The sequence below is a fragment of the Octopus bimaculoides genome, chromosome 3 (assembly GCF_001194135.2).
Source record: "Octopus bimaculoides isolate UCB-OBI-ISO-001 chromosome 3, ASM119413v2, whole genome shotgun sequence".
Classification (NCBI taxonomy): Eukaryota; Metazoa; Mollusca; class Cephalopoda; order Octopoda; family Octopodidae; genus Octopus; species Octopus bimaculoides.
In genome coordinates this window covers 68,329,442-68,344,658 of record NC_068983.1, presented here as the reverse complement: position 1 = coordinate 68,344,658, position 15,217 = coordinate 68,329,442, and the positions used below count along the sequence as shown (strand labels likewise).

At 34.6% G+C, this 15,217-nt stretch overlaps 1 protein-coding gene across 5 annotated transcripts in view; it reads left to right on the top strand.

Moving 5' to 3' along the window:
* LOC106872086 (myomegalin) overlaps positions 1 to 15,217 on the top strand; it is a 147,160-nt gene that overhangs the window by 120,494 nt on the left and 11,449 nt on the right. For 4 of the 5 annotated variants that reach the window (XM_052966205.1, XM_052966207.1, XM_052966208.1 and 1 more), the window contains 2 exons: positions 4,908 to 5,815; positions 14,798 to 15,050. In XM_052966205.1, coding sequence (XP_052822165.1) covers positions 4,908 to 5,815; positions 14,798 to 15,050 — 1,161 coding nt within the window. Of the gene's footprint in view, positions 1 to 4,907; positions 5,816 to 9,446; positions 9,953 to 14,797; positions 15,051 to 15,217 lie in introns of those variants that run through there. The other variant, XM_052966209.1, reaches the window with a different exon arrangement.

Genomic DNA, 15,217 nt, shown 5'->3' with positions numbered 1-15,217 from the left:
AACCAAAAAAAAAACATCAAAAAGTCACTAGAAGTTATCTCTTGTCCTGTTCATTTTAATAATAGATTTAAAAAAAAAAACTTTTTGACTTTCTTTAGAACTGTTTACTGAAAAACTTAACTATTTCTTTGTGTGTGTGTGTGTGTGTGTGTGTGAAAATTTACATATATACATGTACGTACTGAAAACAGTTGTTAAGTTCTGTGAAATTGAAAAGAATAAAAACTGTATCTAGAGAACTCTCATTATGCTAAAGTAAAATTCAGTGTATATATTCTTACGGACACATACTCATGAATGAGTGTGTGTGTGTGTGTTTAGATAAGTAGATAGATAGATAGATAGATAGATAGATAGTGTGGGTGTATGTATGGAGAGAGAATGTTTAGAAATATTGTGGAATCTTTATAATAATTATAGGTCATATATATGAATATATGTATTTATTTTTATGTAAACCATAGAATTCATTGAGTATTAAATAGTTCAGTATAATGTTAGTGTGTTTAAATAAAGACCCATTTGTGTAGGTTGAAGACTAACTGATAAAAAGACTTTTGCTCCTTTTCATTTGTTTTGTTTTTTGTTTAAATTAAGTCTTTTTTTTTAATGAAAATAGAGCCTTACAGAAATGTTTGAGGAATGAAATAATAGTGAGGCTTCTATTCCTAAAATTTACTGTGTTGTAAGGGTAGCATGTAAAAAGGCGTGGAAATAGTTACAAATCTATTTAGGTGTGTTCTTGGTAAAATACAATACATATTTGCAAAAGGAAAAAAAAAAACGCATGTCACTTTTATTAAGCTGTGTGGATAAGAAGCTTGCATTCTAATCATGTGGTCCTAGGTTCAATCCCACAGTGTGAGACTTTGGCAAGTGTCTTCTACTATAGCCACAGGTCAACCAAAACTTTGTGGATTTGGTAGAGAGAAACTAGAAAAGGCCTATACACATACATATATTTGTTTGTGTGTGCCCTTATCTTGACATCACATCATGGTTGTAAATGTGCTTCATCATACAAATATTGTTGTTTGTGTCCAGTCTTTCCAGAAGGAAAATATTACCTTGAAAACAGGTGAGGATTGGTGACATGAAAGACATCTGGCTGTAGAAAACGTGCTGTAACAAATTCTGTTTGACCAATGCAAGCATGGAAAAGAGGACATTAAATAATGAAGATGATACAGTATATGTATTATCGAGGGATTTGATAGTACAATTCTTCACAGTGATTGGCATGTTTCATCTCAATAAGATTTTCTGTTGAGGTGAAACTACGCAGTCACTGTGGAGAATAATAGCTTCATTTACCTGAGTAAAATATATTTTACGTAGGAAAGTATGAAAGAAGACAGTGCCCTACTACAGTCAAGGAAATGATTGCGCTTGACATGCATAAAAAGATTAAGAGGAGATTCCATGTGATGCACCCAGTGTAAACAATAGATGCATGAGGAGAGATGTAGTGGTGTTACAGGCCAGCTAGCAGTAAGTACTTAGAGTACATGGAGAAATAAATTTGGCTTAACTGCCCAAGCAGCTGCCAAGTAGCTTGTGTCAGGTAAATAAGCTCAGTAGCAGTAAGGGTAAGTTTTCTGAAAATGTAGTAGCTAGAGTAAAAACAGATTGGAAGTTCAGGGAATTATTATGAGTGAGATCGTTGCCAGTGCCGCTGGACTGGCTCTTGTGCGGGTGGCACATAAAAGACACCATTTTGAGCGTGGCCGTTACCAGTACCGCCTGACTGGCCCTCGTGCAGGTGACACGTAAAAGCACCCACTACACTCTCGGAGTGGTTGGCGTTAGGAAGGGCATCCAGCTGTAGAAACTCTGCCAAATTAGATTGGAGCCTGGTGTTGCCATCCGGTTTCACCAGTCCTCAGTCAAATCGTCCAACCCATGCCAGCATGGAAAGCGGACGTTAAACGATGAACGATGATGACAACAAAGGACTTCTCCTTTAGAGAGAAGAGTAGATTTTATGAAACTTGGGTACAAAATGTGATGATGCAGTGTAGCAAGACATGGACATTGAATACAGAGGATTTGAAAATACCAAAAAGAAATGGTGTGAAAGTGCTCTGCTGGAGGTATAATGTTAGTATACATGGATGATGGAGTATAAATGAGCTGAGAGAAAACCTGGATAAAGAAGAAATCAGATGTAGCTCTCAAGAGAGGAGACTGTATTGATATGAGCATGTGATGTGTATGAAAGATGACAGCTGTACAAAGAAGAGTCAAGTATGGAACCTGTAGAAGAGTGAGACAAAGGAAGAATTGGGATGAAGAGTGATCTCAAAGTATTGCATCACATGAAGATGATGACAAAGGACCACGGCAATTTGTTAGACATAGTGGATGTGACACATTACCAGCAGGAGAACATATCTCTTGATGGTTGACTGGACCGGGTCGGATGGTGATATGGAGGGAAATTAAGATGGGCATCAGCTTGCGAAGACTTATTGGGGCAAGCGAAAGCGAAATCGGGATAGCACCTGTGCCCAGCGTCGCCTTTCTGGCACTTGTGCCCATGACATGTGTAAGGATTTTTGAGCGAGATCGTTGCTAGTGCCGCTGGACTGGCTCCTGTGCAGGTGGCACGTAAAATACACCATTTTGAGCGTGGCCATTGCCAGTACCGCCTGACTGGCCTTCGTGCGGGTGACACGTAAAAGCACCCACTACACTCTCTGAGTGGTTGGCGTTAGGAAGGGCATCCAGCTGTAGAAACTCTGCCAAATCAGATTGGAGCCTGGTGTTGCCATCCGGTTTCACCAGTCCTCAGTCAAATCGTCCAACCCATGCTAGCATGGAAAGCGGACGTTAAACGATGATGATAATGACACTGGAGAAAATCTGATCATCTGTGCTAGCATTGTTAAAATTGGGGTAGCAATGGGAACTGGCACATATAATATATATTCTGCCTGACCAGCTCCTGTCAAATTGTTCCACCTATGCCAGCATGGAAGGTGGATGTTAAACAAAGATGTTGATGATGATTGGCCTATCATCCATTTTGTACCTGCTAAGTCCCTGCTTGCTTCTTCTATCATGACACTCATGTAAATAAGGAAAACATTAGATTTGTCTTTACTTGATCCCTACCACCACCATTCCATTTCTCTCTGCTTTTGTTTCCCTCCCATCATGTTGCCTGAATAATGAGGAATTGCACTGGATAATTATTGTTGAAGAAGTGTCATACCAGATAGCCAATTGAAATGTTGACAACTTTCATGAAACTAGAACAAACACATCTAATTCTAAAGACAAATTAAGTGCTAATAGGGGATGTAGAGAGTTATAGCTAGTTATACTCTGTATGTAGTACTTTATATTATTCATTACACTGCATTTTATTTCAAAAGATTTTCTTGCATAAGTGCTCATTTCAAATCTTTTCATAAAATTTGTGTATCATGTCATGATCTTTTCTTTTCCAGAGGTGCGTTTGTAAAATATAGCAATATACTGCATATGAAATGCACATGTTAGCGGAACAGAAATTATTGTTATGTGTCGTTGGAGTTAATATAGTCATTTTAGCTGTTTTATAAGAAGAGTTAGCATTAAGTTTATATTTCTGAGGATAGTATTAGATTGAGGCTTAGTTTAAGAATTTCAACTTCTCACATAATCATAATTGTGAGTTTCTAAAACTTGTGCGCGTGTGCATGTATGTTTTTGCAGTGACACATGTTGCTAAACTAAGTTGGTAAAATTTATTTAGATTTATTTAGGCACAGGCATAGCTGTGTCTTAAGAAGTTTGCTTCCTAACTACATGTTTCTGGGTTCAGTCCCTCTGCTGGCACCTTAGGCAAGTGTCTTGTACTATAGCCTCAGGCCAACCAAAGCTCTATGAATAGATTAGGTAGGCGAAAATTGAAAGAAACCTGTCATGCATATATGTGTATGTGTGTTTCTCTTTGTTTTGACATTGTGTGATAGTTGTAAAATGATTGTCACTGACATACAAGCAGTGCCATATATTTCCAATATTCTGTGAGAACATGTCTGGCCATGGGGAAACAAGGTCTTGAAAACAGAGTGGGTTGGTAGCAGGAGGGGCATCCAGACATAGAAAATCTGCCTCAGTAAATTCCATCCAACCCATGCAAGCATTGAGAAGTGGATGTTTAATCGTGATGATATAATAGTCCTTGGTTTCTTAAGCTGTAATCTATTATTTTGCCTAATTGTATGGGTTATCTATTGTGTTGACAGCTGTTCACAATCTGTCGTGATTTCTTTCATATCTTGACCAAAATAAATTCTTATTTTCCACACTGAAGAGAAAGAACATACAATGGTGGAAAAGAATGGGTGAAATTAGTATGCTTACTAAGTTTGATCCAATGATAATCACACTGAAATTAGCCTAAAGTTTAGAGAAGTACATAATAGGGAAAGGAAATTGTGGATATTGAGAAAAATCTTGTAATATGGTATCCTAATTGTCTCACTTTTCTATATTCATTCACTAGCATGTACTATCTCTTTTCTGGGATTACTTCTGTTCATAATACTTACTAATCTCAGTTTTATTGTAAAATGACTTTATTTCATAAAGAATTTTGTCATATTTAGTTAGTTTACTGCAAATTACTTGGTTACAATATCTACATAATGTAATACTGTTGCAGGTGATGTAGTTTACTTACAGAATGCAATTTAAACTTTTACCCACTAGTATGACTTGTATTTTTCAACAATGATATTAAAATATGACAGTTTCTGCATAGATAATTGTTTATATAATTTGATTTATAAACCAGCACAGTGATGGTTAAAATATTTCATAATTTGAAATTTGATTTAATTTCTGATTGAATATTCCGATGACTCCTTTCTATTATTTCCTGACTTTTATCAATTTCTATTTTCAATTTGCAGTACATTAAGTATGGACCAAAATACGTTGGATACTTTGAGTGAAAATGCCTTGAAGTCCATGCGCATACTAACAGAGGCTGCAACCATGGCAACAGATGGAACACTGCTTGGTCATGACAACCCCGATTTGGATAAACCTGTATCTAAACTTATGTCTATGAACTCTACTGATAATACCAAGATGCAGCTGCCAGAGCAGAACTGTGTCAGTTCTAAACCTTTGACTGATATGTACAGTAATGGTTTAGAGCAATATCAGAATGAACACTCAACAGTAGATGCTTGCATTCCAAATAAACACAGTCTTTCAGGAATAGTAGGAGCTGATAACCCTGGCTCTCTAAATGAATTTTACCGGAACTCTGGTCAATTGAAATGGTCTCAAGATAAGACTGATTCTTATCTCTCCTCCCATTACCACTCCAAAAGTTCTGAGCCAGGCCAAGTTGAAAGCTTGGATAGTCAGCACTTCTCCAAACAGACTAATAATTCTCCATCAAAGACTAATCATTTGGAGGCCAATCAGTCATATAATGGCAGTCTTCCAAAATATCCCCAGAGTCGGTTGTCTGTTAGCAACGAAAGTCCTTTTTACACAAAAAGTCTTCCTTCATCTCCTTCCAATGCAATCTCTTCCAAAGATGTTATCCGTTCTCATTTGATGGTGTCACAGGATTTAAGTAACACCTTACAGCATGAAATAAGTGTTTACAACTTTTTGGAAACATCTACAGCAAACTCCTTGAACATGTCTTCAAACCAAAGCCTCAATGTCAGCCAGTTGGAATCTTTCCACAAGTATCTCATGGAGCTGCGAGCCCAGAGAATCAAACTTGAAGGAACTGTTGATCGGAATGAACGACTGCAAGAAAAATTGGTTAGTTTACTTAACCACGACAGAATAAAAGGTATGTACACCTCAGTTATTACTCAACATTCTAAGTATATAACATTTGTTTATTAAACACTGGCTTCTTATATTTTGCAGCTGTTGAAGAATCATGATTTATATATATAAATAAAATATGGTAATTTCCTTGAAGTAATGTTAAACAACTATCAGGGGGTATATTTAGGGTCAGCCATAAAGATTCTAATATAAATACAATATCTTACAATAACATTTATTAGTCAACCATTGCAAAGATGGAGAGAAAGTCTATGAATATAGACTGAGTTATAAACACCAAGTTCAAATCAATGAAAGTCATGTGGCTTATGATAATTTGAAAGTTCTGGTTTCAAACATTTAATGAAAATTACCTCTTTAATCATTAATTGCTTATATATTTGATCATGATATTAGTAAATTGTCAAATGAGGTCATTCTTTGAAAACCTATTCGCACTCTATGTAAAAGACTCAATATAACACCATTGATTTCACAGTTGTTTAACATTGCAGGGACTTTGCTATATTTTGTCAAAATTAGGTGCACAAAACAGTCTTTTTATTCTGATAGGAATCAGAATTTTAAGTACCTAGATAACTACATCTCAGTCATTAATTGAAAACTAATGGCCAACTTAGATAACTCATTGGAGTAATTGAGGGTTTGCTCGGGTTTGAAGTAGGTGAATAAGGTTCAGGAAACTGCCTTCATTATTGGCTATAATGGTCTTCACAGTCTTTATCTTAAACTCTTCATATAAAGTTTCACATTTAATACTTGCATCGCCTTATTCATTATTTGATGCAAAAAAACATTGTAGTTATCTATAATTACAGTTCTAGAACCACTTTCTGGTTCTATCTTTCAGCTTTTGTTGAATATCTTTGAATTGGGTCACTGACATAAAGTAAGATAAAAATTCACAAGTTTACTTTTGAGTAAATTATTTTGATTTTGTTGTTATTGTTGCAGTGATGAGTGACAGTGAACCATTTTAGATGCTTTATGCTATCCTACCTAGTGCACTAAGCAGTTCAGAATTTTCTGGAATCCATTCTTTTTGTCATTCCAGAATTGGTAAGATAATTCACTAGTAGATCCATTTAATAAATGACACCCTTACAGAAATGGGTTTTTGTCTATTCAAATGCAGTGATAGTAGTGGTTTTATCAAACAATTCTTGCTGTACTTGAGAGAGATATAGCAGTGACCTAATCCATAAATCTCAGACAGCAAAATTGATGTTTCTAGTCTAGTTTGTCTCCATTTTTTTGAGTTAATATTCACTGTGCACTGCTAGCCTTTCACTGTTCAGCATGTTACATGCTCAAAAGGTTATGGGTTGGTAAGTGACATTGGTAGTGGTGGTTAATTTAGCTAATTTTGTTGGGGAACTTGAGTGTCTTATTTCTTAAGCAAGTTTTCATTAGTCATTCATTCTACTTTGCTGATTTGTTTTGTTATGTTTGTGTGTATCTGTATGTGTAAAATCTGTTGATTCACCAAAAGCGATAAATTACAGGACTCAGAGTATTCTTTAATACATTATAACAGAAACAAGCAACTCTGAGCACTGGAAATAAGCCTTTCAGTTATAATATATACATATACATACATATATTATGATTTTAATGTGTTTTTGTAAAGTGTCTTATAGGATATAATAATGTTGAGATAATATTGTTGTGTAAAGAAATGTGATGGCATGTGACTACAAATCCAGTAGAAGTAAAGAAGTATAATGTAGATTGATGTAGTGACACCAGTAAAGTGATGTGGTAGCATATTTAAGATATGGTAGTGATGGTAATATTGTGATGTAATGCTTCAATTGGTTCAAACATTTTCCTGCTTCGTATGATGACAGTTTATGCCTTCAAATTTACAGCTTGTTCCAGTTTGTCCATTTCAAGTGTTTAAGTTGTTTTTGTTTTTGTTTTTTTCCATGAGTTGTGAACCCCATTCTTGATCTTTCACTCCATGGAGGTGGTGGTGGTGGTGGTGATGGTGGTAAATCATTTTAAACAATTATTGGTAACAATATAGTAACCTACTAGCTAATCTCTTCCATCTTTCTTTTGTGCTTCAGTAATCCATTCATTGGTTTGTCTGGACAGAAGCTTCATTTTTTTCCTTACTTTTGGAAATAGTTTTGTTTGCCAGTAGCTTGAAAAACTACAATGCCTAATATATTTTTAGCTTGGATCAGACAATATAAAGAGCTAAACCAGAATGTTTTGCAGAATCTTACTCACTTTCTTGTTTCTCAATTCTACTCTTGCATGGAGTTGGGAGCAGACTTCACCTTCCATTCATTCCTACTAGATTGCTAAAATAATAAATGCTTTAAGTTGATTCAGTCAATTATGCTTTCCACTTCAAATTAAATACTTAGAAATCAATGTTTTGTTATTTCATTGGTCTGCAAAAAGGAAGTATGTCCATGACCTTTGTACGCCCACCAAGATTGGTGAAAATGGCACAGTTCATGTTCTTTTGAACAAACCAATGGTTGAGGGTTACACATGGGCAAGGAGGGAACTTTAGGAGAGTTCAATGTTCTGAGGAGAAAATACTGGAGGTAGTTAGAGTGGGATGGACACATCATAGATGACAACAAGGGAGACAAGTAAATTAGTGGGGAGTGCCTGTGTGGAGATGGCACAAAACCAGCCAGCTCTAATGAGCAGAGGTCTACATAGTATATATAGCTGCTGTAGAAAAGGCAAAGAGAGCAAGAGAAGGCTATGCCTGTGAGCCAGATGTTGGACTGTGGTTGGAAGCAACTACATCCCAAATTGTTGAATGTCTTTAATGTTTTAAAATTCATAGTTATATTACGTAAAAGAAGCAGATGAATTTGTAGAACAGTACAGTACCTTTCATCTTTCTAGAAGCAATAATATATATATGTATATATATATATATATATATATATATATATCAATAATAGATTATGATTAGTTAAATTGTCTAAGAGAAACAATCTCTTGTTTAGTTTTAATGTTTGGTTGAAGCTGTTTTCATTACTGTTTTCGCTACCAATGATTTTGAAATAGGCTTGAATGTCACAACTTCCCACTTAATGTTGAATGATCAGCAATGAAGTTGGGGACAAATTGTGCAAAAAGATTGATTAGGTTTGAACATCAGCAAATTCATATACCAACAGTTGTTAACTGGGCTTACAGATCTCTTACCTAATCTAACCTACATCGTCATACATTAACTGTACAAGTTTGTCCTAAGTGGTGAGATTGAAACTTATATAATCAACAAAGTTTTCAGAGGATGATAGCAGCAACAGCAGTGAGGGGGAGGAGGATGAAGAGGTGATAGAAGCAGTAGTGGTGAAAAGTTTATTATGATAATGATGATATAGTAGTGAGGAAATGAGATGATGATGTGGTGGCAGTAATAGAAATCTTTTAAAAGTGTAAATTGTTGTTGCAAGATGATGGTGATTGCACCAACAACAATTTCAAGGAAGAAGAATTAGTTTTTTAAAATATGTATACTATTGCAAGACTCTCATCTTTTCTGTTGTTTGTGAATTCTTTGAATAATTTAACTGTACAATCATCTCAGATCAAACTGTTGCTCCAGAATACTAGAAGAAACATTAAACTGTTTTTGTGTTTTGTAGCCCCTCATGTTTGGGATTCTGTATTCCAGACGTTATGACAGTGTAAACAATTTTCATGTGGTTAGTATTTTTGTGTGCTGTGTAAGTGTGTGTGTGCGTGTGTGTGTTCGTGTGGATGTATTTAGCTTCCTTTCTTAACTGTTTTTCGTTCTTCTCTCTCCCCATTAAACCTTTCTCAACAACTCCATTTCTGACTTGAAACAGTTAAAACAGTGTTTTAATGTGAAACTTGTCAGAAATAGGGTTAATTCACCCGCATGCTATACTTTATAGTCAAAGGTTAATCTTTTCCAAATAACTATAAAGATCCATTTCATAAAAGAGATACTTCACTTCAGTTTCTGTAGCACTATGTGGATAGGATGTTAGTATGTCACATGTAGATTTTCCTAGAAGTGTGTGTCATGTTTGTTGCAGCTAGGTCGACTGAGACATGTAGAGTTATGTGAACAATGACTATATGAAACAATTACAGAGGATTTGAACTCACAAACTATTTTTTTTTTATAGCTATTAACCCAATACTTTGTCCACTCAATCATTTTACTTCTACTTAGTTTGTAATAATGATTTCCAAATCCCTCTGCTCTCTTTTATAAAGCCATATTTTAGGTTTCAGTTGAATTTTGTGCTTGTTTGTTAAGAACCATTTAGAGTACTAATTTAGAATTGTATTTTCGAGGATGTTTGTATTTTAAACTTTTTTTTTTTAACATGTTGAAAAATATGTCTAGCCTGTTTTCATCGTTGCATTTAATTATCCCTCTCTTCCTGACATTTTCATTGCTTTTATCTATTTTGATTTGCATAACATTCCTGTGCTGATTTTATAGTATTTCATCTCTGAAATCTGAAAGTCAAATACTTGTTTATATTTCACTCCAACAAATTGTAAAGTTGTTTTATATGCCTTTCACTGATAGTATTTAAAGAGAACAGCTTAAGTGTTGTTGCCAGAGCACTATCATAAACAGGTTAATATAGCTATTATAGTGTTGTTGAGTCCCAGATGAGCCAGACTAGCAGATCTATGATCAAGATGTTCCATTCTTCTTTTCATACTATTTTATGTGTCTTATTTCTTGGACTATATTGTCCAATGTCCTTTTCTTTTTAGACAGTAAGGTGTGATGTGAAATTTGACTGCTATTTCTAGCAGTAAAACAACTCTTAGTATTTCAGTTTTCATTGGATAGTTTATTAATATAGAGTAAGAAGACATACAAATAGCTTTGGAGTTGTGATATGCACTTGTACTAAGTCTGCAATGTATGTTCAATTCCTTGTTGAGCCATACCTCTTCCTCCCTATACTGTTATTTATGCTATTTATGGTTGCAGTCACTAATCTGAAAGGATAGTTCTTCCAGGTTGACTTACCCATGACTTGGCACATAAAGAGAGAGCCTTTAATGGGGATTCACCTACCCATTAAGGGTTTGGGAAAGAAAGTTCCTGGTGACATGCATCTCTGTCGACCAGTTCTAGTTATCCCACTTCCTTTAGAAAAAGTACAAATGTTATAATGCAGATTTCAATCTAACTTAAAAGACTTCAATTTTGTTTTGTAATCATTTTCATTTATAAAGTACTATATTCGTATTTTGAAGAAATTGGTGTCCTTGATTAGATATAAATAACATTAAAGGCTTAATCAATCAAAACTTACAAAAACTCCATTTTGTTCATGTGTGTTTTCAATATATTTAACATTTACTATTTCCTTGGTACCAAAGTGATTCTGCCATTGTCTTCTCCTTCCACTCATCCAATTAACTCTGTGCCACTCTTCATAACTGTCACAAAGTATAAAACAATGGGACTATTTAGAATAGCTTTGAGTAGACACAAATCTCTATAGAGTTGATCTGATATTGAAATCTTTATTCTTTCTCTCAAAAGGTATTAATGGAGTAAGGACAATCAATATTTGACACTGTGTCAAGACTTACCTTTTACCACCTCCTAAATACTACAAACTATGTAATTTATTGATCTTGTTTAGCTGTTCCCCAACATTTCTCTAAATGCTTGGCAAATTTCCAAATTACTTTTAAGCTTATTTTCCTCCTTGCTTTACTCAGACTTCATCATCATCGTAATTATATTTTCACTTGGTGTGTGTTTGTGAAATAAAATCTTGTTACACTTAATAAAAGTCTCTAATTAAACTGTTACCTTAAATTTCATCTAATGCTGAGAGATAAACATGTAGTGTGAAGAATTTTTTAATCTGGCTGTGATTCCACTTTTCTTGCATCACTAATGCTCTTAGAAAAGACATGATCAGCATACAATCTAATTTCCTTTCCCTGTAAATGTCAGATTTTAGAACTATTTAATAATTACTAGTTCTGTTATAGTTACAGAGACAGACTCTTTAGCATTCAGATTGCTCTGTCAAATGTAATACTTGTGTATTTTCACTGTTTTGAGTTAATAATACATTATCTTGTAGCTTTGAGATTTGATGGTATGATTCTTTGTTTTTAGAATAGTGCTGCAGGGTAGGTGTGAGAGGCCAGATCTGGTTGGTTTGAACATAAAACAGGAGAAATATTTGGGCCTGATATAGCCAGTTTAACCAACGCCAGCCATGAATTGAGCAGGCCTAAAATCAAAGATGCTGCTGCTAAGACCATCCCATCTTGATTTTAAGCATTGAGAGCTGCATTATTCACTCTTTACTCTTTTACTTGCTTCAGTCATTTGACTGTGGCCATGCTGGAGCACTGCCTTTAGTCGAGCAAATCGACTCCAGGACTTATTCTTTGTAACCCTAGTACTTATTCTATCGGTCTCTTTTGCTGAACCGCTAAGTTACGGGAACGTAAACACACCACCATCGGTTGTCAAGCGATGTAGTGGGACAAACACAGACACACAAACATATATATATATACGACGGGCTTCTTTCAGTTTCCATCTACCAAATCCACTCACAAGGCTTTGGTGGGCCCGAGGCTATAGTAGAAAACACTTGCCCAAGGTGCCATGCAGTGGGACTGAACCCGGAACCATGTGGTTTGTAAGCAAGCTACTTACCACACAGCCATTCCGACACCTGTTTAAGGAGTTTTTTTTTTTAGAGACAGTAGTGTCGTTTAAAGGAGATTTTATATCTTGCAGGTCATTCAACCATATACAAGCTCCCTCTATATAGTTGATCAACCTTATATAATTCAGGAATTGTTTGTTTTTTTTTAAATCAATATTCCCCATTAAGATTCTAGGGATGTCTATATAGTTTATGTAAACTTTCCTGTTGAGATGGAATTATTGTCACTATTGCCTTCTCTTGAATAACCTACAGTTAGGTAGTTAGGACAACAGGCAGGATGTTTATTTTAACAAAGGAATATGAGACCCAGATTTCTAAAATTGGTCACATTTTAAAACTTGTTTGTTGCTTTCTTTTCTGGATTTATTCCATTTTATTCCGTTTTTGTTTTGAATTTTTATATATATATATATACACTGATTCACTAAGTCCAAATAAAATCCAGAAAATATTGTTCCTCGCCCTGTTGTATTTATGTTACAATGTTGCTGCTAAGATAATACAAAAATAATTCCTTGTTAAGCTACACTGGCTATCTTTCGTTTTGATTACATTTTACGTCATTTCTAATCCACGTGCATTTGTTTATGTTTCCGTAAAAGGGGGTTAGGGTTACGGTTGGGGACGGAATTCCTTAACTCTAACCCCAAAACCCTTTTACGAAAAGCGACGATCTTGATCAGAAACAAACAAACGCACGTGGATTAGAAATGACGTAAAATGTAATCAAAACGAAAGATCGCCAGCTACACTTATTATTGCACACACTGTATTCACTATTCAGTTATTTCCCTTGCTTATTTCACGGTTTTTAACCCTACTCTCATTTATATTGCATGTTTGATTTGAAGCAAGTAATTTTGATAGCTTTACCCCGGTACTGTTTTCTCATGCCACATACATTTTTGCTGTTTTAGTTGCACATTTTCTTTCAATTCTTTTAATTTTATTTTTATTTTTTAGATATATGTATTACTGGAGAGAGAGTTTGTACAATTTAAATGAGATATTTACAAGTTTTTGATAACCACAGTTAACAGTCTCCTGAACACACTTGGGAATCACAAAAATTAATCCCATTCAGCTAAGACTAGATAGATATGAATTAAAGCAGGTTCGGTCAGCTATGACAAACAGAGCTATAACATCAAGTATCTATCACCAGCCGGTTATGACTGGACAGTCTTGTGGTATCTAAATAGTTTCGCTCACAATGACAAGGCAAATCTAAGCTTTGCAGTCATTAGATAAATAATTGGTGTTTTTAATCAGGATAATCCTGTCTTTATTGAGTTTTACCTTATTCACTACTTCCCTGTTCTGAATTCACCTCTTACTTGAGACCACTTGCATTTAGTACCTCTGAAGTTGTATGAGTAATTGTCAAATAGTTTATTGGTGTCCATTGAACAGATTCTTAAAACATTTAGTCCCCTGTTTCAAGATAGTAGATAGTTGAACATGGGAGATTTAGTTGTGATATTAATTATGCTAGGAATATGTAGAAACTCTTCATTAGCTGGTGAAGGTTTTATTTTTTTTTTAAATCAATTATAGATATTGAAAATATTGGTCTCTGGAAGTGATCAGAGATAAAAAAAAAAAGTTGTTAAATATTGTGTAAATGAGATAAAAGATTTGAAATTTGTCAGTTACCCATCTTGCTTTACAGATGAGTTGCTAGCAGTTATCAGAACAATTGTAGAAACAATTTACAAAATTCACTCCAATACATTTAAAACAGTAAATGGAAAGAAAAAAGAATAAAACATTTAATTTTTAAATTGTATTTTCTGATTAAATTTTACAATGAAATAATGAGCAGTTTGTGACATTTTATAATTCTCAAGCAATCTCTCTTTGCTTTATTGAATTGTCTGTCTATTAATTTACTCTTCTCTTGATAATATGCCTTATAAAAACTATTCTTTCCCTAACTTTGTTCTTTATATCATAAGATTGTTTAATTTATACAAAATCTTACAAAATTCTATGAAGAGGGATTTGAGATTGTGTGATGTGTCTGCCTTAATGATGTTAATGAAGTGATTTGGCTTCACCTGATTATCAAAACTGACATTAATTTGGTCTACTTGGAATCTGTCTTTTGCTTTAAAGCTTTTGCTATTGTATTTATTGTAACTATATAGGTAACACAATTTACAAATATTATTGAAAATACGTCATGATGACATATAGATATGGCTTACTCTCTTGAATTTATTTATTTATTTTTTGTAACAACCATTGTGTAATTTAATATTTTTCACTTTTATTTGTTCTGTTCCAAGGATCTCCAACAAGTGTAGCTAAAGATATTGCCCAATTAGAGGAACAAAAACGCCAACTAACTTATTTACAAGATGTCCTCAGTGATCAGCAGACTGAACTGGACCAAAGGCACAATCGAATTGAACAGCTGTCTCAGGACTTAGAAGACAAGACAACACAGTTGGAGGAAAAAAATAATCTTCTTCAACAAAAGGATACTCAGATTGACCAACTAAAAGAGCAATTAAAAGAGGCTCGATCGCAGATACAAACGTGAGATACACTTTAAGCATTGAAGTTATTTTCTGTGGATTCTATTACACGTTATCTTTGTTTGAATAGTTTATGAATAGAAGTGTATGAGAGAGGAGACTTAAGAAATGCTTTCAGTTGCTCAAAATCTCAAAATGTGCTCCATGATCTGTGTTCCTGGTTGTATG